Below are 26,501 nucleotides of genomic sequence, written 5' to 3'. Positions count from 1 at the left end.
CTCCAGGACGGAGTGCAAGTTTATAGAACCGACAACCAACAAAGCCAACCAAAGTGTCATGTGTGCAAGAGCCCTCGGGAACTGTGCGGCATGGTCCTTTCTACCTTTAGAAAGTGATCTTCTTGCCCTGGAAGCCACCGCCACGGCCACCGAAACCACCACGACCACCGCCACCACCGCGCGGGCCGCCACGACCACCACGGCCGCCGAAACCGCCACGGCCTCCACCACGGCCTCCGCCACGGCCGCCAAAGCCACCGCGGCCACCCTGGTTGTCACCGAAGTCACGCTGGGGCTTGGGGGTAGAGTAGTCCAGGCGGACATTGCGACCATCCACAGGCTGTCCGTTGAGCTGCTCGAAAGCCATCTTGGCATCATCGACAGAGTAGAAGGTCACATAACCGAAGCCCTTGCGGCGACCACTCTCCCTGTGATTTGGTTAGCGATGCTTGAAATGGAGAAAACGAAATGACAAAGGGATAGGACATACTGATCAGTAGGCAGGCGAATGCTCTTGACGTTGGCGACCTCGCTGAAGAAGGCGGAAACGGTCTCCTCCTCAGTCTCAAAGGGGATGTTGCCGATGAAGAGGGTGTCACTCTCAGGGCTAACGACGTCACCGTACTTCTTGGCACGAGCGGCAGGGGAGGCATCAGTCTGCTGTCGCTGGGTGGAGAAGTCGAGCTTCATGTCACGTCCGTCGATGAAGGCACCCTGCTTCTCGTTGAAGGCCTTCTCGGCAGCGGCAGCGTTGGCAAAGTCGACGTAACCGAAGCCGCGGGATCGGCCGGTGTTGCGGTCGGTGATGACACGGGCGCTGGAGACATCGCCGCAGAACTTGAACTCCTCGAACAGCATGTTGTCGTCAACGTTCCAGCTCAGGTTGCCGACGAAGAGAGTGGTGGCACCCTCCTCGGCAGTCTCGGTCTTGGACTTCTTGGCAGGAGCCTCCTCCTCCTCTTCCTCCTCCTCAGCCTTGCGCTTCTTGGAGGGGGCGGCAGCCTTCTCCTCCTTCTCCTCCTCCTCATCAGATTCCTCAGAGTCGTCAGAATCGTCGGAGTCGTCCTCAGAGTCAGCCTCGGAATCGTCCTCAGAGTCAGACTGAAGCCGTTTGTCAGTGCACTGTGACGCTGGGGGGAAATTGGGACGAAAGAGTACTCACGCTCTCAGCCTTAGCCTTGCCGTTCACCTTGGGCTTAACAGCCTTGGCAGCCTCGGTCTTGACATCCTCAGCGCTCTCCTCCTCGCTGTCATCCTCACTGTCCTCGTCGCTGTCAGCGTCCGATGAGTCGGCCTCAACCTTGGCACCGTTGGCCTTGGCGCCGCCCTCAGAGTCAGAGTCGGAGGAGTCAGAGTCGGAATCAGAATCGGAGTCAGATTTGGCGGCAGCGGGGGCCTTCTTGCCGTTCGCAACAGGCTTGGCCTTGGGCTTGGGCTTGACCTCCTCCTCAGACTCAGACTCACTGCTGTCCTCAGAGTGGGAGGCAGAGTCCTCGCTCTCAGACTCAGACTCATTCTCGGAAGAGGAGACCTCGACCTTCTTGGACTTCTTCTTCTCCTTGCCGTTCACGGCCTTGTTGGCAACATCCTTGGCCAGCTGCTTGGACTTGGCGCTGGAGGTGGTGGAAGCCTTAGTAACACCGCCCTTCTTGACCGTAGTCAGAGCGTCGGTGGCCTTGGCCTTGGACTTGGTCTTGACGTCCTTGACTTTACCCATTGTGATGGTGTGAAGTGTGATACGATGTGCAGTAATGTGAAGAAGAGAATGAAAAATGCGCGACACTCAGAGACTGATAAATTTCTGAGGGGGGGAAGATGTGTGTTGAGGTGGGAAAAATTGTTGCAGCAGGATGAGCAGGATTTAAAAGGCAGACGCACTGGCTGGACCATGGGCAAAAAAAAGTGGTTGGAACTGCCAGCAGAAATTTTTGTTGCAGGGACTTTTGAGTGGGGTTTCGGCAAGGCGGTGTGAATTTATATGGGGCGGTGTCCTTGACGTTGAAGCCTGGCCCACATACCAGCAGCTGCCTGAGAAGCAAGGCGCTAATTCTCGGAAGTCGAAACCACCAATGGTCTTGGAGCCGATACCAATCGTCACATTGAAGCGACAGAGCTGCTGAGTGCAAAACCCACGGACGAAACCCAACATCCTCGGAGCAGCAGCGCTCGAGGTTACTCAATTCGCCCCTCCTCCGAGCATCGACTCCAGCAAGGCTACATTTCGGACTGTCGCGATGCCTACCCCCGAGTCCGCCGCCTTCCTCGCGAAGAAGCCGACCGTCCCTCCTACCTTTGACGGCGTCGACTACGATGACACCAAGAGGCTCAAGCAGGCCCAAGACGCCATCATCCGGGAGCAATGGGTTCAGGTCATGATGGGCCGGCTAGTCAGGGAGGAGATGAGCAAATGCTACTACCGGGAGGGTGTCAACCATCTGGAGAAGTGCGGTCATCTGAGAGGTGCGTTGTCTGTCCAGTGGCCTACCCGGCAGCATTGGCACCATTCATCATAGTTCTTTGGGGCTTCTATTGAAGCCTCTTTGTCGACTACTGTGAACAATGTTACTGACCAATTGCTTTGCAGAACGATACCTTCAGCTTCTCAAGGACGCCAGAGTCAAGGGTTACCTCTTCGAGCAACAAAACTACATCTCGAAGGAGTAGACCGCAGGAGTGCACGAGGTGCACTGGAGTGAATTACGAAGACCCTGGACTCGATTACTCAGAATTGATCGGGCATACTAGGAGTGGGAGGTCTTGGGAGCTGGGAAGAGAACTGATATCAATCGACCTCGCATGAAGACCTGTTGTGTGGATGGGACTTTATTGAGCTGGGTCCTGTATTATGTACATAAAAATGTGAAATCTACATTTTGAACGATTCAATTTTTGCCAACCAATTGCCCTGTTCTGGTGCATGGGAGAGGTGTCTACTCTCAGTCGCGTGCTGCGTTGCGCAGTTCTATCAGGATTGCCTAGCCGGCCAACTCCGCCTGCCCTAGAAAATTTCCAGAACTACCTGACATCGCTAACAAGCTTCCACTCCTACCTCTCACGAGCCATCCACCCAACATAATCCAAAACCACACACATACCAGCCATGATCTGCCGACCATGCTTGCGGCGGATGACAGCCATCCGGCCGGCCGCCCAATTAGCCCTCCGACCATTCTCTGTGTCCGCGCCGTGGCGTGAGCCCGCCGCTGCAGCCGCCCAAGACGCAACCGCCTCCGATCCCCTAGCACCCGCGACCACGGCCCCGAGCGACGGCGGCAGCGCAAAGGCGCCTCTGTCGTCGTGTCCCAAGGGCACGGTCCTCAGCGGCCTCAACTACTTCAAGGGCAAACAGGACCCCGTGGCGCGCGCAGACGAGGAGTACCCCGAGTGGCTATGGCAGTGCCTGGACGTGCAGAAGAAGGCCGCCGAGGAGGCCGATGCCGACGCTGGTGATGAGTTCTGTACGTCGTTCCTCAGCCCCTTGTCTTTTCCGTCCTGCGGTATAGGACGGGACCTTCCATGCGAAGTGCCTATAGTGAATTGTGAATTATGAAGACACCCAGCTAACCACATTATCGAACCACAGCCAAATCAAGAAAACAGCGACGGCTAGCGGCCAAGCGCCAGCGCCAGCTCGAGGCCAAGCTCCTCGCGTCCGGAGACATCGAGGCCCTGGCCCCCAAGATCCCGCTGCAGCAGCAGTCCATCAACCTGCCCGGCGGCGAGAACAACAGCGTCGAGAACGCCGTCTTCGCGGCGGACAAGCGGGAGGAGCTGCGCAAGGCGATGCGCAAGGAGCGCAAGAGCAAGATCAAGGAGACCAACTACCTCAAGTCCATGTAAACTGTATTTATAGAATGTATGCAAGAGGTCCTGGCCTGCTCTGTGGGTGTGTGTTGGCTGGAAGGAAGGCGAGTGCACTGCCTGTATGATAGGAGCATTGGAGAAGACAACAAGCTAGCCCGGATGGGCATGTATATCACACTGACAAGAATAGACGATGGTGTTCAACTGTCGAAATAATTTTCATTACGCTGGGTATACATGGACAGGTTCTATGTAGATTCTCAAGGTAGACCAACTCTCCAAACATTCCTAACCCTCATATCGCATGTGCGCCTGCAGACGGGCTTCCAAATGACCGCCAGCCATCACTCCTCGTCCACCTCTCCGATAGAAGCCTGCTTGAGATGCAGCTCTGCCTTGACGTTCTTGATGTTCTCCTCGAGACGCTTCCTTAAGAGGGAGTTGTTCATCCCCTCTCTCCTCACCTCGAGCTCCTGGATCTGCTTCTTGAGATCGGCAATGTCCTCCCTGACCCCCTTGACCTCGTCAGCACGCGCCTGCTCGTCCTCGTCCAGGTCCTCGTCGTCATCGTCGTCGGCATCAGAGACCTCGGACGCTCCCTCGGCTGGTGTGCCTGTCCGGCCCGTAGCCGGTGTTGCAGCCTGCGCGGTAGCCGGCGTTTCCTCCTCGGCCTCCATGTCGAAGGCAGCCTCGAACTCGGCCTCGAGCGCCGCGTCGTCAATCTCGTCCATCTCTTGGGGTTCTTGCGTCTGGAAGCCGTTCTGGTCTCCAAAGTAATCTTCGTCTTCGCCCTCGGCGTCTTCCTCCATTTCGCTTCCTTCCTCGTACTCTTCTTCGGACTGCTGTTGAGGCCGGTCATCGACCCATTCGTAGGTCGACTCTAACGCGTTCTTATCCTCGTTCAGGAGTCGTTCGAGTTCCGCCTCCTTGTCCTTGATCTCCTTCTTGGACAAGCGCTTGCGGAAGCGCCGGTTCACACAGTCGTGCATTGGCGGCGTCAGTCCGTGTGGCCAGCGATAGTCCTTGGCGACCATCTTGGGAAGCTCGATGGTCTTAGCATCCTCTTCCTTGGCCACTTTTGAAAACACTAGGAGCATCTGGCAGATGTCCGCGCTCTTCATGAAGTTCTTCTTGTCCCAGGTCTTCATGCCTTCCGTAATAGTGGGGAGGTCTACCAGGACGGCAGCAAACGGCTGGCCCTTGACGGTGACTGCAGCCCTCCGCTCTCCGCCCGGGAGCCACCTCAGCTGGACATCGGCTCCTCCTTCCTTGACAGGCACTCCAATCTTGCGTTCATCGATCATCTTTCTGATGTAGTCGCAGTGTTCCCCCGGCATCATGCGGAGGACAAACTGCTCCTCGATGACGGGGTCGGTCTCCTTGTCCTCTGCTTCAGAGTCGTACCCTTCGCCGGGCTCACGGTGCGGCAACTCGTTCTTGTTCTTGACGACGATGCTGCCCATGCGGTTCAGCTTCCCCTTGACCACGAGCTTTGGCCGTTTCGGCTTCGGCTGTTGCGTCTTGGCGAGCGGCGCATCTTCGTCGCTGTCCTCGTGGTCTCTTGCCCGCTTCTTCGCGGTCGGCTTGGACACCCGTCCCTTCTGAGTCGTCACAGGTCCGGCAGGTGACACGATCGGCGTTGCGACCTGAGGCACAGCGGTGATGAACGAGGGTGCTCCGTCGGTCGCTGGCGTCGGCGGTTGCGATCGCTTCAGCACGATCTTCGGCTTTCCATCGGCGGGCGTGGCGGGCGTGGCAAGAGGCGTCGAAGCCGAGAAGGAACCGTTCAGTCCAGACGAAGTCGAGGTCTTGAGCTTTAATGTTACCGGTTTGGAGGGCTTGCTCGGCTCCGGCGCGGAGGACATCTTGATCCTTGGCTGGTGGTTTCGCGATGGAAGAAGGGAGGAGCTGCGCGCCGAGCGCGCTGTCGGTTGCGACTTGCCTTCTTCAAGTGGTGTGCCGGGCTTCAAAATGCAGCGATGTAGCCAAAGGTTATCTGTGCTGGTTCTCGTAGGCTGTGTAGGCGATATCCGACAGGAGGCAGCGTTGGATCAGGAGGATAGAGGACAGAGCATGTTTGAGGTCATTCGAATCCATCCATATCCATGGACCCATCGATGAATGGATGCTTGCACAGAAAGCAATAGTGCTTGCAACCCCCCACAAGCGCCACAATACCCACAATAGGACAGGCCTTCTTTGGGTATTGAGGGCTCTTTCAGAAGCCCTTCACTGCGCTGGGGATACTGTTGCCTGGTGCAAAAGTCTAACCAAAAATGCCGGAATCAATAAGAATATTAACTATAATGTGTAATAGTAATACTTTATCATTGGGATCTTAAAAAGTTCCCATTGTTTTTTGTTTAAAAAAAAAAAAAAGAAAGCTCGTTGAAATAGGCAAGTCGCAAGTCTAAGCTCGACGGAAAAGCAGCTGGGGTGCTTCCTTAGCGCCTCAGGTCGGCAGTGGTGGGTCGCGCCGGCGTCGGTTTTCACATCGACCGACCTTCACCTTTATCTATCACGTATCCACGGCGCTCTTCCTCACCTGGTTCGCGGACTGACACATCGGCCACCGCCGTCTGAGCTACACTTGAGGTGCTGGCAGATTCCTTGACCTGATAGAAGGAGGGCCAATCTAGCAGGGCCCCAAAACTTGCTCGTCCGGGCCCCAAATGCCGCCCAGGTCCCAGTGGCCACAAGCACCCATCTCCAAGTGAGGACAACCTCCTCCTCCAACGCAACACACACCTGGAGGAGGGCTCGAATCCCGAGCACTCATACACGCACACGAATATACGCAATGACGCCACCGCCGACGATATTCCACACCCTCCTCCGCCCCTGCGTCCTCCAGATCCTGCGCGCGCAGGGGTACCACGCGACGCGGACCGCCGTGCTCGACTCCCTCACCGACCTGGCGGCGCGCTACCTCTACGCCCTGTGCCAGGCGACGGCGCACCACACGGCGCGCAACGGCGGCGAGGACGGCGGCGGCGAGACGCCGTCCGTCGTCGAGGTGCGCATGGCCCTCGAGGACCTGGGCGCCGTGCTGCCCGCGCCCGCCTTTGAGGAGGAGCGGTTCCTGGGCCGCGAGGACACGCGCGGCGTCGACGAGTTCGTCGCGTGGGCGCAGGGCCCGCGCAACCGGGAGATCAAGAGGGTGGCTCTGGACGGGGACGACGAGAACAATGATTATCTCAGTGGTGAGTCTGCTGCCCTGCCCTTTCCTTGAGACAGAGGATAGAAGAGTGAGGAATGAGGTTGCTGACGGTATCCATCTACGTATAATCAGCTCTGAAGAAGAAGCACAGCAAGGCTAGCGAGGACTCAAAGTATAACGGCACCGTGCTGGGTAAGGGAAACGAGCACGGAGAGATTGTCGTCGAGGGGGGCCAGTTCGAGAGCATAGCCATGTGGGAGGAGCGGAGGAGGAGAGAGCGCGAAAAGACACCGCGCATACCGTCCGAGTCACCCGAACCAGAGTCGCGGCCCCAAAGCTCAGGGCTGAGCTCGCTAGGTGACAGGAGCATCGACGACGATATGGACCTCTCTTAGAGATAGAGTATTTCTTGGTTAAACTTGCATAGCGACGGCGTTGCGAAAAGACTCGCTTCTTGCACAGCAGAGTCATGGGAGACTATTGCTTCTGGCGGCACTGGGCCAGAGGCATGTCACTTTTAGAAGTGGCAGGTAGATGCTTCTCCCCGAATACGAATCAATCAGCAGAGACGTGGTCAACATCCGTGTAAATGTGACAGTAAAGATATATATGAAGCAGCTATCCTTCTTTCTCGATTTTACGACTCTCGACTCCTGTGTTGAAATGCCCCTTACCCATCCATCCGCAATTATCACCGTACTCCCTTCTCTGTCTTGCCTTCCGAACGCCTTTCCGTTACTCAGTTGCGCTTGAAGCTCGTGACGCGATCGAGGTTGAAAGCAGCACTAATCAGAGCCAAGTGGCTGAACGCCTGCGGCGTGTTGCCGAGCTGCTCGCCGCTGCGCGCGATCTCCTCGGAGAACATCAGCAGGTGGTTGCTGAAGGAGAGCATGTTCTCGAAGAGATTGACGGCCCTGACGAGGTACTTCGGCTCGTAGACGCTGGCCCGGGTGAGCGCCTCGACGAGCCAGAAGGTGCACATGCTAAAGGCGCCCTCGCGACCGCCGACGCCTGGTTTGTTAGCTTCGGCGTCTATGAGATCTAGTCAAACCCGTAGGATGGACAAGAAGGGAAGTTCCCGGAAAGGGGGATTGACACACCATCGTGAGAGAGCTCCGTATCGTAGCGGTAGACGAGGCCCGTGCTGGTGAGGCCGCCCTTCTCGGGGGCCAAGAGAATGCGGTCAATCGTGTTGAGGAAACGAGGGTCGCTCGGAGCGATGAAGAACACGAGAGGAGCGATGAGTATCGAGGAGTCCAGCATGGTGTTGTTCTCGTAGCTCTGGATGAAGCACTTCATCTCCTTGTTGTAGCCTACATACAATTAATTTTGTATTACCGAAGTCTTCAATCTTTGGATTACCTACCTTTCTCCATGATGGTCTCGTAAATGGTATCCCTGGCCTCAAGCCACTTGGCTCTGTTAGGACAAGGAAGGTTCCTCTTCTCGGCTAGACGAAGGCCGCGATCGAAGGCGACCCAGAGCATGATCTGGGAGTATGTGAAGTGCTGCTTGTTATTGCGAACCTCCCAAATTGACATATCGGGTTCTAATTTGAGTTGTCAGCATTATTGAGTTGCTCCCGCCGCCAAAAGTGTACTTGATCTCACCGTTCATTATCGTGAGAACATAGTCTGCAGTCGAGTTAGCTTGGACATTCAAGGGGACGCGTTCATCCAAACTTACCGAGAAGCTCACGCACGGAGACCCATTGATCCCAGGTCACAGGTTTGCCGTACTTGTTGTTCAGGTAGATTGCGTCCATGAGTTCGCCATAAATGTCGAATTGGTGATGGAACGCCGCGCCATTGCCAATCCTCACGGGCCTGCTACCCTTGTATCCCTCCAGATGCTCAAGTTCAACCTCCGGGATGTCGGTCTCGCCCCGGATGGTGAACATAATGGGAAGGCCGCCGTCAGGGGCGCGAGACTTGAGAATCCGCTCGGAGATAAACTCCATATACGCATCGGCCTCCTCAATGTATCCAAGACGCAGCAGGATATAGATGGTAAAACTGGAGTCGCGGACCCAAGAATAGCGGTAGTCCCAATTCCTACAGATCAAGTCAATATCTGCCCACGGAAGTATTGGCCCGTGTTGTGTGAGCGTACCTGACACCGCCGATGTCTTCCGGGATGGAGAATGTAGGGGCGGCTATGATGGCGCCTGTAGGTTCATATGTCAAAAGCTTGAGGATCATCAAGCTCCTTGCCACTACCTCACGCCACTTGCCCTGATACTTGCTCTTCGAGATCCAGTTGTACCAGAATGTCTGCGTGTCGTGCTGCTGTGTGTCCAGCACGTCCGTGGTAATGTGCTTGGTGACGTGGTTCTCGATGTCCTCACGAAGGATGAAGGAGATGGCTTGGCCTTCTCGGACCACGATCTTTGCACTGACACCCTCACTCATCATACCCGGCTTCTTGACTTTCTCGAAGATGACGACGGGGCAGCTCTGGGTCTCTGCATCTCCGTCAATTGTGACGTCCAGCTGCAGCTTCACGTGCTCGCTATGGAATGTCACGGTCTTGCTCTCCGGACAACCGGACCGGTGGATTGACTGGACGATAGTCGTCACATGAGGATCTTTGGCGTAGCCAAACGCCGGGAAGATCTCGACAACTGATGATGAGCGTGAGCAAAGCGTTCGTATCGAGCAAATGCCACAATGTCCTCACCTAGCTCTAGCTGGCCGCGGATGCACTCCACCCTACGGACGAGCCAACGCTTCAGCTCCTCTTGGACCTTGGTCACCTCCCGAAAGGCCGTCTGCTTGGGCCCTTTGGAAACAACATTGGAGTTCCGGGGTCGTGGGAAGAAATCCACCACGTCTACCACGCCATCCTCGTTGATGTACCGGGTCTGGAGGATGTTGGTGCCAGGGAGATACTGCTGCTTGGTGGTGCAGGATACCCCAGGGGTGGGTGCAATGCTGAAATACCCTCCCTTGTCCTTGTCCAAGAGCCTACAGAAGACAGAGGGAGAGTCGAACTCGGGCCTAGGAGCTAGAGCTCAGCACACTGCGTTGTAGACTCTGGAAGAGCCCCAAGCTCGTCAGGAAGGGGAGCAGCCCATTGGCTCAGCAAGCTTACCAGCACATGAAATCGACACTCCCCTGCATGCCGACCAGGGCGCAAGTCCTCATATTCCCGATGATTCCATAGTTTTCAATGGGCTGGTAGCCACTGGAAGTCTCGCGCATGGCGTCCGAGGAACCTACTGTTGCGCAGTTGGCGGCCATAGTGAGTCTTGTCTCTTGCTTCTAGCAGGCTTCTTCTTTCTACGCTCTCTTGAGATAGATCTCCTTTCGGATTGAAATAACGAACTGAGGCAAGTGTGCGGAGGCTGTTCCTACAGCTTTGTCTGGCCTGAGCTACCAGTGCAGTTGTCAGCTCCCGCGAACGTTACGTCAGTGGGAGGAATGCGTATAAGTGCCACTAGCTCAGTCTCCACTGGAGCTCCTGACGACGGGGCAATCCAAATATATCTCGACAGTGAGAGTTTGGATTCAAGAACACTTAGTACGAGCTCAGCTGGTGTAAGGCCAAATCCAGAGTTGACATCGGTGATCAGGCTTCCAGAATGGTGGTATCGTGACACCAGTCTTATAAGCGTTTCATCCCCGAATCTGGTTTGTCCAATGGTGCAAGCAGTTCCTCATTCTTGGTACTTACTCAGCCGGTAAGACCAGCCACAGCACTATGAGCTTGACGGTTGGAACATTACCTAAAGTACTGGTGGGAAAGGTACCAGACTTCCCCACGATGCGGGGAAACGGTCAGCTCTAGGGAAACAGCAAAAGAACATTTTGTGTTGGTTTTCAGCCGCAGGTTAGTCGTCGAGTTGTGCAGTGCAAGCCACTGGCCGGATCCCTCCGGGTGATGGGAAAGGAGAGCTGACCAACATCCAGTAGGGATGAAAATGCAGGTCCCTTGCCTTGAATAGCAATCTCGATCCCCGAAGCACTGACCATTCATTCACGAGTGCTTCCATGCTGTGATGATTTGAGTTCTCGGCTACTTGTAGAAAAGCTGCACTCGAGAGAGCTGTTGACCTGTAGCTACCTAGTAGATGCATGCTAGCCAATGTACTACAGGAGACCAGGCCGTGATTGGGCGAGTGATGCATGGCCAAGCCTGCTAGTCCGCTGAAAAGTAGCGGTGCTTGGTCACTAAAAGTAAGAGAAACACCAAAAAGGGCCACGTGATGCATAACAATGGGCGGGAGTCCCGGGTTCCAGGCCCTTGTGCGCCTTTGTGCTTCCAAGCTTTCCAAAAGCCCCCTTCTCGAGAGAGTTCCGAGCCGGCCGATCTCCCCCTTGACCGCCAGAGCACCCAAATCCCAGATCCCCCTCTTCTGGGTCGCGTGGGGCCGTGCAGCTGTATGCACGCAAAGAATGGGGCAGGGGTCAAGTGAGGGTCAGATTAGTTGACGGACTGCTAACAGAAGTACTTGTCTACCCATCAAGCCCATCGGATTTTTAGGTAGTGGGATAGCCCTTCCGGGTTCCAGGGCAAGGATGTGACAAGGATATTGATTGCTAAGATCGAGGTAGCTCCTGATGAACTTCCGTCAACTATTCAGACGCCCACTTGAGGGGTTCAGTCCAAGGAAGCGAAAACCAGTCAGACGCGGTCAACCCACTGCGAAGAGGTCCACATTTCATCTTCTGAGCGCCTCCATCGACGTGCTGGATCGCGGCTAATGCTGGCCTTTCTGCTCCGAAGCGATTCAGGCCCTGCGATCATTGACATGGTGCTTCTCCTCCTGCCCTGATCGGTTCCCGATTCCACATCCCCCAGGGTCCATCCATACCTATCCGTGCCCTATCTTGCGGTCAGTACTTTACCAAGTTCAGCGGAATAGACTTGTTGGGCAGCGAGTGAGGAGACGGCAGCACTGAGAGCTGGAGAGATTGGAAGTGCCGATCAACCCCGGGCTCCGGCACATACACACACCTCCTTGTCTGGTCTCCAGCAGAATACCTAAAATGCAAGAGAGGAGGTAGCCCTTGTGACCATGCCATCTCCCATTCCACCCCCGTCTTCCCATCCCTCCCTTCATCCCCTCGACACGCGATCAGTCACCGTCGACCTCGTCAACTCTGCCTCTCCTTCCGCCTCCCCTGCGCACGCGACTCCCTCCTCGACCGCCCGTTTCGACGCTTTCGCCGCGCCGGCCGCCCGTTCCGGCAGCTCGGCACATGCAGAGTCGTCGGGCGCCAACCTGCAGCACAACGAGGGCATCGAGATGGAGCCAATCGTCCCCACTGGCCACCGCCGGCGGCGGAGCAGTCTCATGAGCCCGTCGAACGGGTTTGCACGAGGCAACCGCCCCAGGGGCCAGTCGGTCGGCTTGCAAGAGGAACCCAAGATATCCGAAGAGGGGGTCGACGACCCATGGGGGTTCCAGGCAGATCGAGGGGAGGACAGCGTTTCCGACGAAGATCTACACTCCGACGAGGAGGCCGGGTTGACGGAGCAAGACAGGCGGCGGAAAGAGAAGAAGAGGAGGAGGAATACCCGGCTGGATAACAGGATTATCCGCGAGAATATCACCCAGGAGGAGAGGAGAGAAGCCGACCAGAACGTCGTCAAAACCCTGCTGATCAATGGCTCTCTCATCGGCCTGTGGTACCTCTTTTCTCTCTCAATATCACTGGTAAGATCTCCCGTGATCCTTGCTGCAGGTGTTCCGGACTTCGCAACTAACATTGGCTTCAACAGTACAATAAATGGATGTTCGGGGGCGACAAACTGAACTTCCCCTTTCCTATGTTTACAACTGCAGTACACATGCTGGTACAATTCTGTCTAGCAGGCATTGTGCTGTTCTTCTTCCCGAGGTTTCGGCCTCAACACCCGACATACGGGCATATCTCAGACCAGGGGCAGTCCAGGCACGAGACAGAGCGAGGGCCCCTGATGACCAAGATGTTCTATCTGACGAGAATCGGGCCCTGCGGTGCGGCGACTGGGCTCGACATTGGGCTTGGTAACACGTCGCTTAAGTTCATCACTCTGACTTTTTATAGTAAGTCGTACAGCACTCCTGGTGGTCCAGAGTATAGATGCTAACGGCTGTTCGCAGCAATGTGCAAGTCGTCAGCGCTGGCGTTCGTCCTCCTCTTCGCCTTCGTCTTCAGGTTAGAAACGCCGACGTGGAAGCTCGTCGCCATCATCGGCACCATGACCATCGGCGTCATCATGATGGTGGCGGGCGAGGTCGAGTTCAAGCTCGGCGGCTTCCTCCTCGTCATCTCGGCGGCCTTCTTCTCGGGATTCCGCTGGGGCCTGACCCAGATCCTCCTGCTCCGCAACCCGGCCACCTCGAACCCCTTCTCGAGCATCTTCTTCCTCGCGCCCATCATGTTCCTCACCCTCACCTGCATCGCCATCCCCGTCGAGGGCTTCTCGGAGCTGCTCGTCGCCCTCAAGGTCCTGCACGAGGACTGGGGCGCGCTGCTGACGCCGTGCCTCATCGTCTTCCCGGGCACCATCGCCTTCCTCATGACGGCCTCCGAGTTCGCCCTGCTCAAGCGCACCTCGGTCGTCACTCTGTCCATCGCCGGCATCTTCAAGGAGGTCGTGACCATCTCGGCGGCCGCCCTCGTCTTCAACGACACGCTGACGCCCATCAACATCTCGGGCCTGCTCATCACCATGGTCGCCATCGGCGCCTACAACTACATCAAGATCAACAAGATGCGCGCCGAGGCCCAGCTCGACGTGCACAAGGGCCACCAGATGGTGTCCTCCGGCGGCGGTGCCGGCGACGGCTCGTCTTCGAGCAACAGCGGCAGCGGCAGCGGCAGCGACGCCGATAACGACGACGCCGACGGCGAGGAGGCGGGCCTGCTGGCGCGCAAGAGCGCCGACCTGGATAACGACGCTGGCCACGTCACGGCCGACGGGGACATCATTCCCAAGCCCGAGCTGGGCGACGCGAGGCACGAGCACAGGTCGGACCGGGAGGACTGATTGCGCCAATTCCATCACGACATGAAAATACACGCACACTCCATTTTCCCTTTTGGGTCTACTACGTACTACCGTTTCCACTATAACGAAGATACCTCGTCTGGGCATAATTTCCTTTGATCATAAAAGACTCGAATACCTCACAAGTCTCTCGCAAAGCGTATAGAGAGCGTCTGTAACTCTTCCTCATATAGGAGCATTTTAGGTTTAGAAAAGAACAACGTATTGCTGCTGGGTGGGTGGGCGGACGGCACGGATCTGTAACGTTAGCACCAAATGAACGTCAAGAGTTGCGTTTTCTCTAATTTATCAATATGCCTGCGTGGCCAGTGCCGGAGTAAAATGATTCATCTCAGAATTATCCACTGCTTATAAGGACTTGTGCCAAAACAAAATGATCGCATAGGGTTTGGTCCAATGTGACACCAACCACAGGACAAATACCATGACCCCCCTGAAACGCCGCGCGCGATGTTTTTGTTTGCACCTGAACAGAACAATCAGACCCCCAAGCTTCCTTCATCCGAGCAGCTTCAGGCCGCCCTTGGTCTTCTGCCCACTCTTGACCACGCCGCCTCCCGAGGGGCCCAGATGCGGCTCGTAGCCCAGCGGCGTCGATGTCCCGCTGCCGCTGCCGCTACCGCCGTGGTGGTGGCCGCCGCCGCCGCCGGCCTTGTTCTTCTTGTTCCGGTGGTCGTTCTTCTTGCCCCTCTTGTCGTCCCGGACGCTGGAGACGCGAATCTCCGTCTTGGCCTTGGAGACGGTGACGGGGTGGCTCTGGATGTACTTGCCGTTCATCTCCTTGGCGGCCTGGAAGAAGTCGTCCGGGTCGCTGAAGCTGACGAAGCCGAAGCCGCGCGACTTGGAGGTGCGCGTGTCGCGCACGACCTTGGCCTTTTGCACCGACTTCCAGCGCGAGAAGGCCTTGAGCAGGGACTCGTCCGTCGTCTCGCCGGCGAGGTTGCCCACGAAGAGCCGCAGGTGGCTCGGGTCCCACTCGAGCAGGGTGTCGTCGGCCCACTGCTTGCCGCCGCCGGAGCGGTAGACCGTCTTCTTCTTGTCGCCTTGCTGGCCGGCGGCGGCGGTAGCTGCTGCGGCCGTGGTGGCGTCGGATGTCCCATCGGTGCCGACGCCTATGCCAGACGGGTATCCCGCGACGCCTGCGGCGCGGCTGTTGCCTTTCGGGTCAGCCGCCGCTGCCGCCGCCGCCGCCTCTTGCTGGTCTTTGGGGATGTAGGCGCTCTGCCACTGGGCGATCTGCGCGGCCATGTCCGGGTCGTAGTCGTTGCCGCCCTGGCTGGCTGCTGCCGGCGCTGCTCCGGGTGCAGGGAACGGGTTGCGGATCTGCGGCGGCGCGCCGTAGGTCGTCGCTTGAGCGCCGTATGAGGTCTGTGGTTGCTGGGCTCCATAGCCTTGAGCGCCGTAGCCGTATGATGTAGTGGGTTGCGAGTATGAGCCGCTTCCGCTACCACTCACCGGAGTGTGCCGCGAGTAGCTGCCGTAGGACGAGGCGGGCTGCGACGAGGCGCCGTAGCGAGGAGTAGGAGCGGCGCCATAGCTGGTGGGGGGTGCTGCGGCGCTGGAATAGGCGGAGGCGGAGGAGTATGAGGATGTGGCGGGAGGAGGAGCGGCTGGGCCGTAGGTGGTGGGAGCTGCCGAAGAAGAAGAGAATGTGGACGAGAACTTGGGCTTCGAGGCGGCGGTGCCCGGCGGCGGGCGCGGCGGGAGAGAAGGGTGCGACGAGTTGACACCTGGAGGGCCGGGATACGACATGATGAATTTCGATGCACCTCCCAAAAAAGATAGGACTGTTTCGGGTGGTGATGTGATTGAATCACGTACCTGTGAGTCTTCTCAGGAGAACCAGGAAGAGCCCTTGATATCACCACCTCACCGCTGTGTTGGGAGTGCTGCAGCTGCTACAAGGCGCAGTTGTGAAATTGGTGATGCTTCTGTTGATTTTCGGCAGCCGTGGTCAGAAATTTGGAGAAGGCGGCCACACAGTTGAGATGGCAAGGCTGGTAGCGCATAGGTAAACGCTGGCCAGGGTAGAGAGGTGTTGGTCCGTGCGTTACATTTCCCTTTTGAGTCGGAACTGGTATTACCTAATCCGAATGTACAAGGCGGTCGCATATTGACTTAGCAGCCTTTTTACAGGAGTGGAAGAGTTGTTGACTTCCATTGGTAACAACAACCCCCAGGACACAATATCGAGCACGAGGCACAGGCTTCTGGGATAATCGGCATCTCTCCGTGCGTTCGTTTTTGATGCACGGAGAGAAGTGCGACAGGCATGAACCTCGTCTATGTCTCTCCCCAATTATTCCTCGGGCTGCATGACATGGTTTGGAGTGTTGTGCATGGTTGTAAAAGATCCCTATTCTCTGACCTTGTACTTCAGGGATGCCCTCCCCCCATCGACACCTCTGATTTAGAATCAACAACATAATGTAGGTATCCTAGGTTGACCCCCACGGATAATTCCATAATCCCCCAAACATCGCCGCTTCCGGAGCACTAGAAAGAAGAAGTTTGCACAGGTTGCGGCTTTTTTTTTCTGTTGGGCGGACGAGCTGTGGACCATGAATTGGCCAGCCCATTCTCCAGGCCGCTTGGCCATTCAGCCGCCCGTGTGGAGTCTGGACTTCGGAACGACGGGGAGATGGGGACATCGGGGGTCCGGCCTGGTGTTACCTCTTTTGCTGAATATCAACCTGTTCCATGTAGGACTGCATAAGACGGGGTGTTAGATGCGTGGACTTGGGGTGCTTCAAGGTCTTTCCCAGGTGCAAGACCCGGTAAATTACGGTATGCCTCTTGGTTGGTATCTGGGCAGCGTCCTGTCCGTAAATGATGGGGACACTAGGTATCTACTTGAGCGTGATTTATTTTTTCCTCGTTGAAGCAGGAATCCATCCAAAGGTCTTGGCAGGGAAGAGGTTTCTTCTGCAAGACTGCAACGCAGCCTGCTTACAATTCAATATGGCAGAGGTGTGCAGTTTTCCCGGTCCACAGCCACTGCCAGTGCAACAAGGATTCTTCGGGAGATAATCCCGCGCGCGGGATATATGGCGCCACATAGCACTTGCGAAACAGGGACATCGAGTCCATCCTGACATGGCGGGTTTGAAGGGCTCATTGAAACACCCTCTGGCCTCGTCTGGCACAATTGGGGCGTAGGAGCTCCTGGCAGAGTGGCTCCGCGAGTCGGAGCTTGGGGCTGCTTGGGAGCACAGCAACCAATGGCATGTTAGCCGTCTGACTAGTTGGGCGCTGAACGCAATGCGGATTCGTAGGGGTTGTCCGGAAAATACTCCTTGACCTCCGGCCGGAACACATTGATCACCAATCCTGCCTACTGGCACACATTGATTGATGCATCCGATGCTTGGCCGGGCCGATGATGGCGCGCCCAGGACCAATCCCTACTGGGTCGAATCCCAGCAATTGATGGAAGGTTTGGGCGGCTTGGCCGTGGTGGTGGGAATGGGTGAATGGCTTGGTCCTTGTCCTGGCCGGGTCCAGGTCGAGTACATGATACCAAGCGGTCATTTCCAAACAGCTTCATGTCACAAAAAGTGAAGGGAGACCAGGACGAACCTTAAGGCATAGCCGTCTCCCCCCATCCTTTCCTAGGAGGCGAGTTAGTGTTTAGGTTCGGTACTGGGCGGCCCAATAGAGGTCGCGACATGTGGAGATGCAGTGTCTTGACGGATCGCTATGAGTAAGAATGCCCCGCCATTGCTGTCGTCAATTACCCGCAGGCAAGCTCGTCCATTTCATCATTTTTCAGTCGCTCGAGTCCAAGTCCACCTTAGCTTCTTATCTCGCTGGAAGTCGATTGCATCCCAAATTATATTCCATCCCACTTCCCCCCATATTAGAAATACAAATACTCTGGTAGTCTATTTCTTCCCTTCCCTCCCAAGCAACCTACTTCTCTTCAATTGCATCACTTTTCTCGAGAGTTCTGGGCACTTGATTGTCTTGAACATAAACCAAGTCCAATTCCGCATCTCTCCATTGAAAATCCGTCGTCATGTCTGGCCCTGCGTAAGTCCATTACCCCTCCCCCGCCATGGCTTTCTGAGCGATTTCGCCAGAGAGGTCCTCCGCGCGCGAAAACAACACCTCCCGCATTTCCCCGCGATGCCTTGGTCGGTTCTCTCGACCAGTCTCGCGGTCCTTGGCTTCTCTGCACCCATCTCCAAACGCTGCAATTGCCTTGCGCTTCATCGCGACCATGCTTTCCCATCTGTGTCACGCCTGCTGAGTGCTGTACCAGCGCTCGTCTGGCCAACATAAGGCTCGGCGGGGCGACCACCACCTCTCCCACGCCCTCGCCCCCGACATCACAGAACCACTCTTCACACACCGGACGTGGTCAAAGTAATGCTGACAATCTCGGAAGTGCTGATCTCGGCCTCATCGGCCTGGCCGTCATGTAAGTCTCTCAACCGCCTACCTCTCCCGGGTTTCCCGGTGGATGGCATGCTGACAAACGGGCTGTAGGGGTCAAAACCTGATCCTCAACATGGCCGATCACGGCTTCACCATCTGCGCCTTCAACCGTACTGTCTCCAAGGTCGACCGCTTCCTCGCCAACGAGGCCAAGGGCAAGTCCATCATCGGCGCCCACTCCACCGAGGAGTTCGTCTCCAAGCTCAAGAAGCCGCGCCGTGTTATGCTCCTTGTCCAGGCTGGCAAGGCCGTCGACGACTGGATCGAGACCCTCCTGCCCCTGCTTGAGAAGGGCGACATCATCATCGACGGTGGCAACTCTCACTTCCCCGACTCCAACCGGAGGACCAAGTACCTGGCCTCCAAGGGCCTGAACTTTGTCGGCTCTGGTGTCTCCGGTGGTGAGGAGGGTGCCCGCTATGGTCCCTCTCTGATGCCTGGTGGTCAGGAGGCCGCTTGGCCCCATATCAAGGACATCTTCCAGAGCATTGCCGCCAAGAGCGACAACGAGCCCTGCTGTGAGTGGGTTGGCGACGAGGGTGCTGGTCACTACGTCAAGATGGTCCACAACGGTATTGAGTACGGTGACATGCAGCTCATCTGCGAGGTATGTGGATTGATATCATGCCCTTTGACACGTTAGCAAGTTGCTCATTCTCTTACTCTCCCAACCAAACAGGCCTACGACATCATGAAGCGTGGTCTGGGTATGTCCAACAAGGAGATGGGTGACGTCTTCACCAAGTGGAACAAGGGTGTTCTAGACTCGTTCCTGATCGAGATCACCCGCGACATCATGTACTTCAACGACGAGGACGGAAAGCCTCTGGTAGAGAAGATCCTCGACAAGGCTGGCCAGAAGGGTACCGGCAAGTGGACTGCCGTCAACGCTCTGGACTTGGGCATGCCCGTCACCCTGATTGCCGAGGCTGTCCTTGCTCGCTGCCTCTCTGGCATCAAGGATGAGCGTACCAAGGCCTCCACCAAGCTCGAGTTCGTTGGCCGTGCCAGCACCTTCGAGGGCGACAAGGAGCAGTTCCTCCAGGACCTCGAGCAGGCTCTCTACGCTTCCAAGATCATCTCGTACGCCCAGGGCTTCATGCTCATGCAGGAGGCTGCCCGCGAGTACCAGTGGAAGCTGAACAAGCCTTCCATTGCCCTCATGTGGCGCGGTGGCTGCATTATCCGCTCCGTCTTCCTGAAGGACATCACGGCTGCGTACCGCAAGAACCCCGACCTGGAGAACCTTCTGTTCGATGACTTCTTCAACAAGGCCATCCACCACGCTCAGCCCGGCTGGAGAGACGTCGTTGCCAAGTGTGCCCTCCTGGGTATCCCGACCCCTGCTTTCTCGACTGCCCTGTCATGGTTCGACGGCTACCGTACCAAGGATCTGCCCGCCAACCTGCTGCAGGCTCAGCGTGACTACTTCGGTGCTCACACCTTCCGCATCAAGCCCGAGGCCGCCAACGAGAAGTACCCCGAGGGCCAGGACATCCACGTCAACTGGACCGGCCGCGGCGGTAACGTCTCTGCCAGCACTTACTCTGCATAAAATGGTGTCTGTTAGTAATCGGGTGTGACTGAGCGCGATTTTAGACTCCAATTGGGCATGGACGGGTGGAATATAGGTAGATTCTCCCCAAGCAAAAAAGTAGGAATACCAGCTCATATCGGGCACACATAATAAGCAGTACAGAATGACAAAGTTTCAAGAAGAAGGAAATAGACTTGACAGTGATGCACTTCTGACTGCTGATTTTTTTATGACGCCTTTCTCCTTGACGAGAGAGCCCGTCGTTTGAGGAATACTTGCCTGTTCGTGAAAGGGACACCAGGGCGTGAGAGATGACCTGCGGATACAGTCACGTGATTCAGGTCAAGCCACAATTCAGCTTGCCTCTGATGGGGCTGGCCAGCACCTGCGCTAGCGCACCAGCCACCCAACGCGCGCAATCGAAAAGTCGAGTTCAGTTTCGCGACAGGAGGCTCTTACTGCGCATCTCCCTTCATGCGCCTCTGCCTCCCGACCTCCCAGTATCCCGAGCCGTCTCGTGACCCGCATCGTATCGCGAATCTACTAGGACGAAGCGCCTGCGATTGACCAGATTAATAGACTTTGACGGGCTCTGGAAGGACGCAATTGCCTGCCATGGCCGATCCGAGCCATAACGTGAATGAGCAACTGGTAAGCTAGGAGACAGACCCACGACATAGCATGGGCCCAGTCGACCGCACACTGACGTGAACTGCCTCACAGCTCCCCCATGTACATCTGCTCAATACCTTTCGGTATCCCCTGATGCCCAGGGTCGATACGGCCGAAGTCACCAAGTGGCTGTTGGCCGCGCCCAAGATCGCGCGGGACACGGCCCCGTTCTTCTGGACCTACGTCGACACGCCTCAGGACGGCACTATCTTCTTGACCTGGCAGCCACTACAGAGGCTTGGAACGGAGTTTTCGACAGATGGCTACATCTGGGCAGGGCAGGAGACCTACTATCACCAACCTGTTGGCGATGGTCTCGTAAGTACACAGTTTCCGTTGTGCGTGGCACACACCGGAGACGAAATGCTCACAAGTGCATAGATCCTGGAGATGTATTATGCCCGAGCAGGCTACCGCCCAGGTGAACAGGTCACAGGACATGCTCGTCGCCGATTCCGCCTGATGCCACCGAAGATGCCAACTGCCAACATGCCTCAGGTCGACCCTAGCTTATGGATCGTCCACTATGGACCTATCGAGAACAACAACGACCGGATGCCTGTTAACCACATTCCGTTCGACCCTCGCATTCAGAGTCTGATGGCAATGCGCATGCAGCTGCAGCGGGCTGGCCAGCTTGCACGGAAGGAATTCATGCTGTCAGACCGTGTGAATTGGCCCCATATCCCCCTCCCACGCGAAGGGAGGGCCCCTCACGGATACTCCATGCCGCCGAATGCTCGTGGCGTACCGCAGCAGATGGCCTATCCTCCACATCCCGGCGGCCCGGGCGCACCGCCCTCGAAGCGACCCAGGCATGGCGCTGCTCCCCCACAAGGCCAGCAGGCGGTAGTCATGGGCCAGGGCCCTCCGATCGAGAGTGTATATGACGATGATGAGGACACGTCGCGGGGCGATCTCTTCGATCACATGTCCCCTCGAGAGGTCTCCCTCATGCGGTACCAACAGAATCACGAGTGGATGGAAGAAATCTTGCTGTCTCCCTACCGCGTGGCCCAACTGGAACACGCCGATCTGAACCTGGGCCTGAAGGGTGAGCTGTCACCAATGACAGAAGGCATATTCGAGGCCCAGGGTTCCGAGGCGCTGAGCACTCTCCCAAAGAAGCCCTACGTTGGACATCTCGATGCTGGCCTGGCCGACGACTTCCGCAAGCGAGTGGAAGAGAAGATTAAGTCGACCAATGCTGAAATCGAGGAGATGAAGGCCGAGCATGCAAAGCGCCTCGCCAAGTACAAGACGAATTCCCTTCTGAAACATGCCGAGCAAGAGCTGCGTGTCTCTGTGGAGGAGACCGGCCCTGAGATCTGGAGACTGGAAGGAAGACATGATGACAACGACGAAGCTACAGGCAGGTGGGGTTCCAAGCAGCACCGAACGATCGATGAGATTGTTGGTGAGGTTGAAGCCGCCCTGGGCCGCAAGGTGGAAGTTTCTCACGAAGCCCGGAGAGTGCAAGACGGCGGTTACCAGGAGCCGGAACCCGAACCCGAACCCGAGCCGGAGCCGGAGCTGGAGCCGGAGCCTCAGCCAGAGCCAGAGCCTGAACCGAGCGTCGTGGAACCGAAGGTGGAGGAGTCGACGAACTCGGCGCCGGAGAACGAGATGTCTCGCCAGCCTTCGCAGGCACCGTCCCAAGGAAGCGGCCTCTTGGTAGGAGACTCAGATGTTGACATGGGCAACACCGCAGCGGGGCTCCTGGATCAGATGCACACTGGACTTTCTACAACGTCAACCCCGATCAATAACTTCCCAACCCCACAGCCGCAACTATCTGCTGTGCCATCGAATGCCGGCACGCCAGCCAATGTTGGCGCGCCTTCACCACAGCCAGCAACACAGCCCTCGCAACAGCCCACATCGGGTGATGTGACTATGGGTGATTCCGAGCCGCCCAAGGATACTTCAGCACCGACTTCGGCTCCCGATCAAGGAACCGACAGCGGTGACTGGGTTGTTGTCCCCAAAGATGGCGTATCTCCTCCAGGCCCATCGCCCCAAGCTGCTGGTGATGCGGTCAACGCCCAGCCACAGGTTGTCCAGCCTCCAACTGCTGTGCCCCCACAGCCCGAGACCGTCCCTACGCCGAGCGCTCCAGCGGCCGAAGGCGCTACGAGCAAGCCAACCTCTGCTGCTGCGACGCCCGGTGTGGACTTCAGCTCTCTGGGCGACCTGGACAGTGCTGGCGATGCGCTGGCCGGATACGACGGCAGTGGCCTGGAGGGCGGTGAGGATCTTGATCTCAACATGGACATGGAGGACTCGGCGTTCGGCGATGCATTCCACGGCGTTGACGAGTCTCGCGAGGGTGACGACGGTGCGGGTGCCACACCGTCAGGTCTGTAAGGATAGCCGGCGGGATAGTAGGAGCTACGTGGTCAAGGAGGGTGATGCATTAAGTTTTACGAACAAGGGCGGGTGGGTGGTGCAAGAGGTCTCTCTCTTTTTTTATTTAACCCACGTCGAGGCTGTTATTCTTTGATATCAATATGTACTACAGGAGAAAAGGAGGCGTCGAGATAATTATCTATGGGCTCGCTCCACGATGCTGGCAGCGATGGTGTTTATTGCACGACATCATTTCCCTTGGACTGGTCTTTTCGGTATGGTGTATCGGTGATGGGCTCTGGTCCCTGCTCGAAGTGGCATAAGAAGATGCTATCTGAAAGAGGCAATTCCGTACATTGAAACTAATATTGAGTTCATGGTATGTTTGTGTGGCTTTCTCGTGACGTTGAACATTCTAGTAATCTAGTAGGCCACGTAATCTTCGTCATTCGGGCTTGCCTTTGGATCATTGCGAGACGGATGGATCATCAGATCACCGGCACGTCGTGCGTGCATCATTCACCTCGTGCTCAAGGTCGTCTAATAATAAAAGACTGGAATCTTTTAGGTAATAGATGGATTCAATCCTGTGAACCAAACAAACCCCGTCGTGATTTTCATCAGATCGAGCCTCGGATGTCTTGGCGCAGGTGTCGATGCAGGCGAGTTTCACCAGCAGCAGGGGCCCGTCTCAGAGCCTCCAGCTTGGACCACTTTTCAACTCAACAACACACCGCCTCGCAGGGCTGCGACAGCAGGAAACCCCGCGACATCTTGCATTTCCAAGCCGGAGCATGAACGGGTAAAGCTGAGATCTACTCGCTGTAACACCATGCAAAAAGAGGGAGTGCCCACCCCCCAGTTGGGACCTGTCAACTGCACACCCAAGGCTCAACCCAATCTTGAACTTTAACGTCACCCCCTGTCGTCTCGTCTGGTCTCAGAGCCAAGACTCCTGGACTGGAATAGTGCGGCGCGAGAGAGAATGACCAGGGCCTGCGTCTCCTCGTCGAATCTCGCCTGCACACAATGGCCCTGTTGTGAGGCAGCTCCAGGTCCTGACTACAAGCATCGGCTCGGTCAGGTCGACTCCGGACGGAGTACCTAGAGAGATGAAAGGTAATGTTTCGATGTTGGCCATGTCAGCCTGCCATTGGTACACGAGTCTAGATCTCGTTTCCCAGGACCTCCTGGACTGGGGTGAACGGAGCAAGGCCCTTCGTTGACGGTGCACTTGAGACCAACCATGCAAGCCTTCTGGCCTACGCAAACAGGACCACTTATGGGTACATCCCTGGGCCCTCTTTCCACCGCTTCTGTTGCAGAAGCCTTGCGGGTTCCTATAACCCCGGGCTGGTGGACATGGGGGATGGTTCGCCGTGGCCTGGCTCTTGGGATCTCGGTCCCAAACAGAGGATGACGAACAGTCACCCAGCATGAAGTCGCCTCAGACTACGGCTGTAGCACATCCACGCGATGGCTGTCCCGCGTGCAATATATCCGGTCACCAAGCCGGGTTTGCTCTCCCCTCCTCCTCCCTCCCTCCTCTCTTCCTTCTCTTCTCTTAGTATCCAACTAGTATCGCTGGTGTTCGCTCTCTTGCACCTGTCACGCTCTTCCTTCCACTTTCCTTTCTTTTTGTTTCGTCTTCTTTTTTTTTTTCTTTCTTCACTTCGTCAACTGCTGGGCAGGATTGTTTGATATCACTCCTTACTTGCTACCTTACGCCTTGACGGTATTTCGCTTCTCGACTTCTCTCGCCAGCCTAGTTTGCTCGGCCTCTATTCTTCTATCAACTTCCTAATCGACACTTGGAGAGACCACCGTATACACATCTACATCCAGCTTTTTTGATCTTTTCTGTCTCAGAACGCAAAACTCCCCATCTCAGTAGCCAAGATGCGTTTCTCAGCGGGCAAGATCGTCACTCTACTCCTGGCTGCCACCCTTGTCGATGCTCGGGACGACGACAATAACAACGGCAACAACAATAACAATGGAGGAAACAACATGAACGGCGGCAACAATGGTGGGAACGGCGGGAACCGGGGTGGTAACAACAACAACAACAACAATCAGCAGCAACAGCAGCAGCAGCAGCAGCAGCAGCAGCAGCAGGGTGGAAACCAGAGGAACAGTGCGGTCAACAGCAACAGCGCCGGGAATGTCAGACTGAGCTCAGCGGGCGCCAACACAGCACTGGCGTCCCTCGGTGCCGGTGCCGGAGGCGCGGGTGCCGCCAGCGGCCTTCGACAGTTCCCCGGGTTCCAGGCTCAGACCGAGGGCGGCCTCAAGCCGCTCCCCAGCATCGCCAACGGCGCCGTCGCCATCGGCAGCGCCCCGCCCGCCATCCAGAGCCAGATCGACGCCGTCTCCTCGAGCCTCCTGGCCACGGCCGTCGCCCAGACTACCGCCGCCGCCGGCGTGGTGGCTGGCGGCGCTGCCGTGGCTGCTTCGACCGGGGCCGCTAGCCTCGCTCCCCTCGCGCCCGCCGCTTCCACGGCGGCCGCCGGCGCCGCCCAGAGCCTGGCTCCGCTCCCCGGCCTGGGCTCGAGCGCTGCCGGCGCTGCTGCCGGTTCCCTCAAGCCGCTCGGCAGCGGTGCCGTCGCGGCCACCTCTGCAGTCGCCGGCGCCGTGACGACCTCGGCTGCGGCCGCCGTCGTGGCGAGCAGCGCCGCCGCGGGCACGATCCAGGGCTTCCAGAAGGTCTCGGCCGGCGTGTCCTCTGCTTCCGTGTCCGTCGCGGTCGGTGCCGTCTCGACTTCTGCGGCCGCCGGCGCCGTGGGCTCCCTGGTCCCCATCGCCGGCGTGGCTTCTGCGACCGGCAACCGCGGCGTCGCCACGGCTGGTGTCTCGGCTGCGAACACGCCTGCTTTCCCGCTGGGTAACGGCACCGTAGCTTCCGCCGGCGCCGTAGCGGGCGGCAGCGGCTCCAACACCCTCCGGCCCCTCGGCGGGACGGGCGTCGCCTCCGCCGGCGGCGCCATCAACACGGGAGCTCTCGTCGGCGCGGGAGCCGGCGCAGCGGCCGGCGCAGCTGGCGCCGCGGGAGCAGCTGGTGCTGCCTCTGGCGGCCAGACCACCGGCGAGACCACTACCGGCGAGTCGGGCAGCAGCACCGGCGAGGAGGCGCTCAAGCCCCTCCCCGGCAGCATCGAGGCCTCGGCCACAGCCCCGCTCGAGTCCCTGCCCAGCGAGTCGGCGGGCGCCGCCGGCGCCAACGGCGGCAGCAACGGCAGCAACGAGCAGGGCACGCCCACGACGCTGATGACGGCCTCGATGCCCGCGGGCGGCCTCAACACCGGGGTGCGGAACCCGGGCCAGGCGGCGGCGCAGACGGGCGCCGGTGGTACCGGTACCGGCGCCGGTGCGGCGGCCGCGTCGGGCGTGACCAACGCCGGGTCCGGCTGGGGCGCCGCTCGGGGCGGGTCGGCGGTGGGCAGTGTCTTGTTGGCTGGTGCGGTTGCTTTCGTTGGTTTGTTGTAAGATTGTTGAGTTTTGTGCGATGGTATGTATGTGTGTGTCGAGGGGAAGAGG

At 57.5% G+C, this 26,501-nt stretch overlaps 11 protein-coding genes across 11 annotated transcripts; 7 read left to right on the top strand and 4 right to left on the bottom strand.

The window, feature by feature from the left end:
- Positions 1–106: 106 nt before the first annotated feature.
- On the bottom strand, positions 107–1,717 carry E0L32_003699 (uncharacterized protein; the record flags this gene model as incomplete). Its single annotated transcript, XM_031138028.1, has 3 exons — positions 107–428; positions 491–1,101; positions 1,163–1,717. The coding sequence occupies 3 exons, from the start codon at positions 1,715–1,717 to the stop codon at positions 107–109; spliced, it is 1,488 nt and encodes a 495-aa protein (XP_030998469.1).
- A 517-nt stretch (positions 1,718–2,234) lies between these two features.
- On the top strand, positions 2,235–2,664 carry E0L32_003698 (uncharacterized protein; the record flags this gene model as incomplete). The annotated part of the gene is made up of 2 exons (XM_031138027.1): positions 2,235–2,460; positions 2,585–2,664. 2 exons carry the CDS (start codon positions 2,235–2,237, stop codon positions 2,662–2,664), a joined length of 306 nt encoding a protein of 101 aa, XP_030998468.1.
- A 436-nt stretch (positions 2,665–3,100) lies between these two features.
- On the top strand, positions 3,101–3,840 carry E0L32_003697 (uncharacterized protein; the record flags this gene model as incomplete). Its single annotated transcript, XM_031138026.1, has 2 exons — positions 3,101–3,458; positions 3,584–3,840. The coding sequence occupies 2 exons, from the start codon at positions 3,101–3,103 to the stop codon at positions 3,838–3,840; spliced, it is 615 nt and encodes a 204-aa protein (XP_030998467.1).
- A 308-nt stretch (positions 3,841–4,148) lies between these two features.
- E0L32_003696 (uncharacterized protein) lies at positions 4,149–5,669 on the bottom strand (the record flags this gene model as incomplete). The annotated part of the gene is made up of 1 exon (XM_031138025.1): positions 4,149–5,669. One exon carries the CDS (start codon positions 5,667–5,669, stop codon positions 4,149–4,151), a length of 1,521 nt encoding a protein of 506 aa, XP_030998466.1.
- Positions 5,670–6,604: 935 nt separating this feature from the next.
- On the top strand, positions 6,605–7,359 carry E0L32_003695 (uncharacterized protein; the record flags this gene model as incomplete). Its single annotated transcript, XM_031138024.1, has 2 exons — positions 6,605–7,007; positions 7,097–7,359. 2 exons carry the CDS (start codon positions 6,605–6,607, stop codon positions 7,357–7,359), a joined length of 666 nt encoding a protein of 221 aa, XP_030998465.1.
- Positions 7,360–7,703: 344 nt separating this feature from the next.
- On the bottom strand, positions 7,704–10,167 carry E0L32_003694 (uncharacterized protein; the record flags this gene model as incomplete). Its single annotated transcript, XM_031138023.1, has 8 exons — positions 7,704–7,996; positions 8,065–8,277; positions 8,331–8,513; positions 8,575–8,598; positions 8,651–9,018; positions 9,077–9,587; positions 9,644–9,963; positions 10,058–10,167. The coding sequence occupies 8 exons, from the start codon at positions 10,165–10,167 to the stop codon at positions 7,704–7,706; spliced, it is 2,022 nt and encodes a 673-aa protein (XP_030998464.1).
- Positions 10,168–11,984: 1,817 nt separating this feature from the next.
- Positions 11,985–13,945, top strand: E0L32_003693 (uncharacterized protein; the record flags this gene model as incomplete). The annotated part of the gene is made up of 3 exons (XM_031138022.1): positions 11,985–12,626; positions 12,692–12,998; positions 13,056–13,945. The coding sequence occupies 3 exons, from the start codon at positions 11,985–11,987 to the stop codon at positions 13,943–13,945; spliced, it is 1,839 nt and encodes a 612-aa protein (XP_030998463.1).
- A 519-nt stretch (positions 13,946–14,464) lies between these two features.
- E0L32_003692 (uncharacterized protein) lies at positions 14,465–15,718 on the bottom strand (the record flags this gene model as incomplete). The annotated part of the gene is made up of 1 exon (XM_031138021.1): positions 14,465–15,718. One exon carries the CDS (start codon positions 15,716–15,718, stop codon positions 14,465–14,467), a length of 1,254 nt encoding a protein of 417 aa, XP_030998462.1.
- A 2,266-nt stretch (positions 15,719–17,984) lies between these two features.
- On the top strand, positions 17,985–19,961 carry E0L32_003691 (uncharacterized protein; the record flags this gene model as incomplete). The annotated part of the gene is made up of 4 exons (XM_031138020.1): positions 17,985–17,998; positions 18,051–18,389; positions 18,458–19,013; positions 19,086–19,961. 4 exons carry the CDS (start codon positions 17,985–17,987, stop codon positions 19,959–19,961), a joined length of 1,785 nt encoding a protein of 594 aa, XP_030998461.1.
- A 597-nt stretch (positions 19,962–20,558) lies between these two features.
- Positions 20,559–22,982, top strand: E0L32_003690 (uncharacterized protein; the record flags this gene model as incomplete). The annotated part of the gene is made up of 3 exons (XM_031138019.1): positions 20,559–20,594; positions 20,667–20,933; positions 20,997–22,982. The coding sequence occupies 3 exons, from the start codon at positions 20,559–20,561 to the stop codon at positions 22,980–22,982; spliced, it is 2,289 nt and encodes a 762-aa protein (XP_030998460.1).
- A 1,881-nt stretch (positions 22,983–24,863) lies between these two features.
- E0L32_003689 (uncharacterized protein) lies at positions 24,864–26,450 on the top strand (the record flags this gene model as incomplete). Its single annotated transcript, XM_031138016.1, has 1 exon — positions 24,864–26,450. The coding sequence occupies one exon, from the start codon at positions 24,864–24,866 to the stop codon at positions 26,448–26,450; it is 1,587 nt and encodes a 528-aa protein (XP_030998459.1).
- Positions 26,451–26,501: the final 51 nt, after the last annotated feature.

The sequence above is a fragment of the Thyridium curvatum genome (assembly GCF_004353045.1).
Source record: "Thyridium curvatum strain D216 chromosome Unknown NODE_16_length_530760_cov_82.129700, whole genome shotgun sequence".
NCBI classification, from domain to species: Eukaryota; Fungi; Ascomycota; class Sordariomycetes; order Thyridiales; family Thyridiaceae; genus Thyridium; species Thyridium curvatum.
The sequence above is the reverse complement of the archived record's forward strand: the minus strand, read 5'-3'. Positions and strand labels throughout refer to the sequence as shown.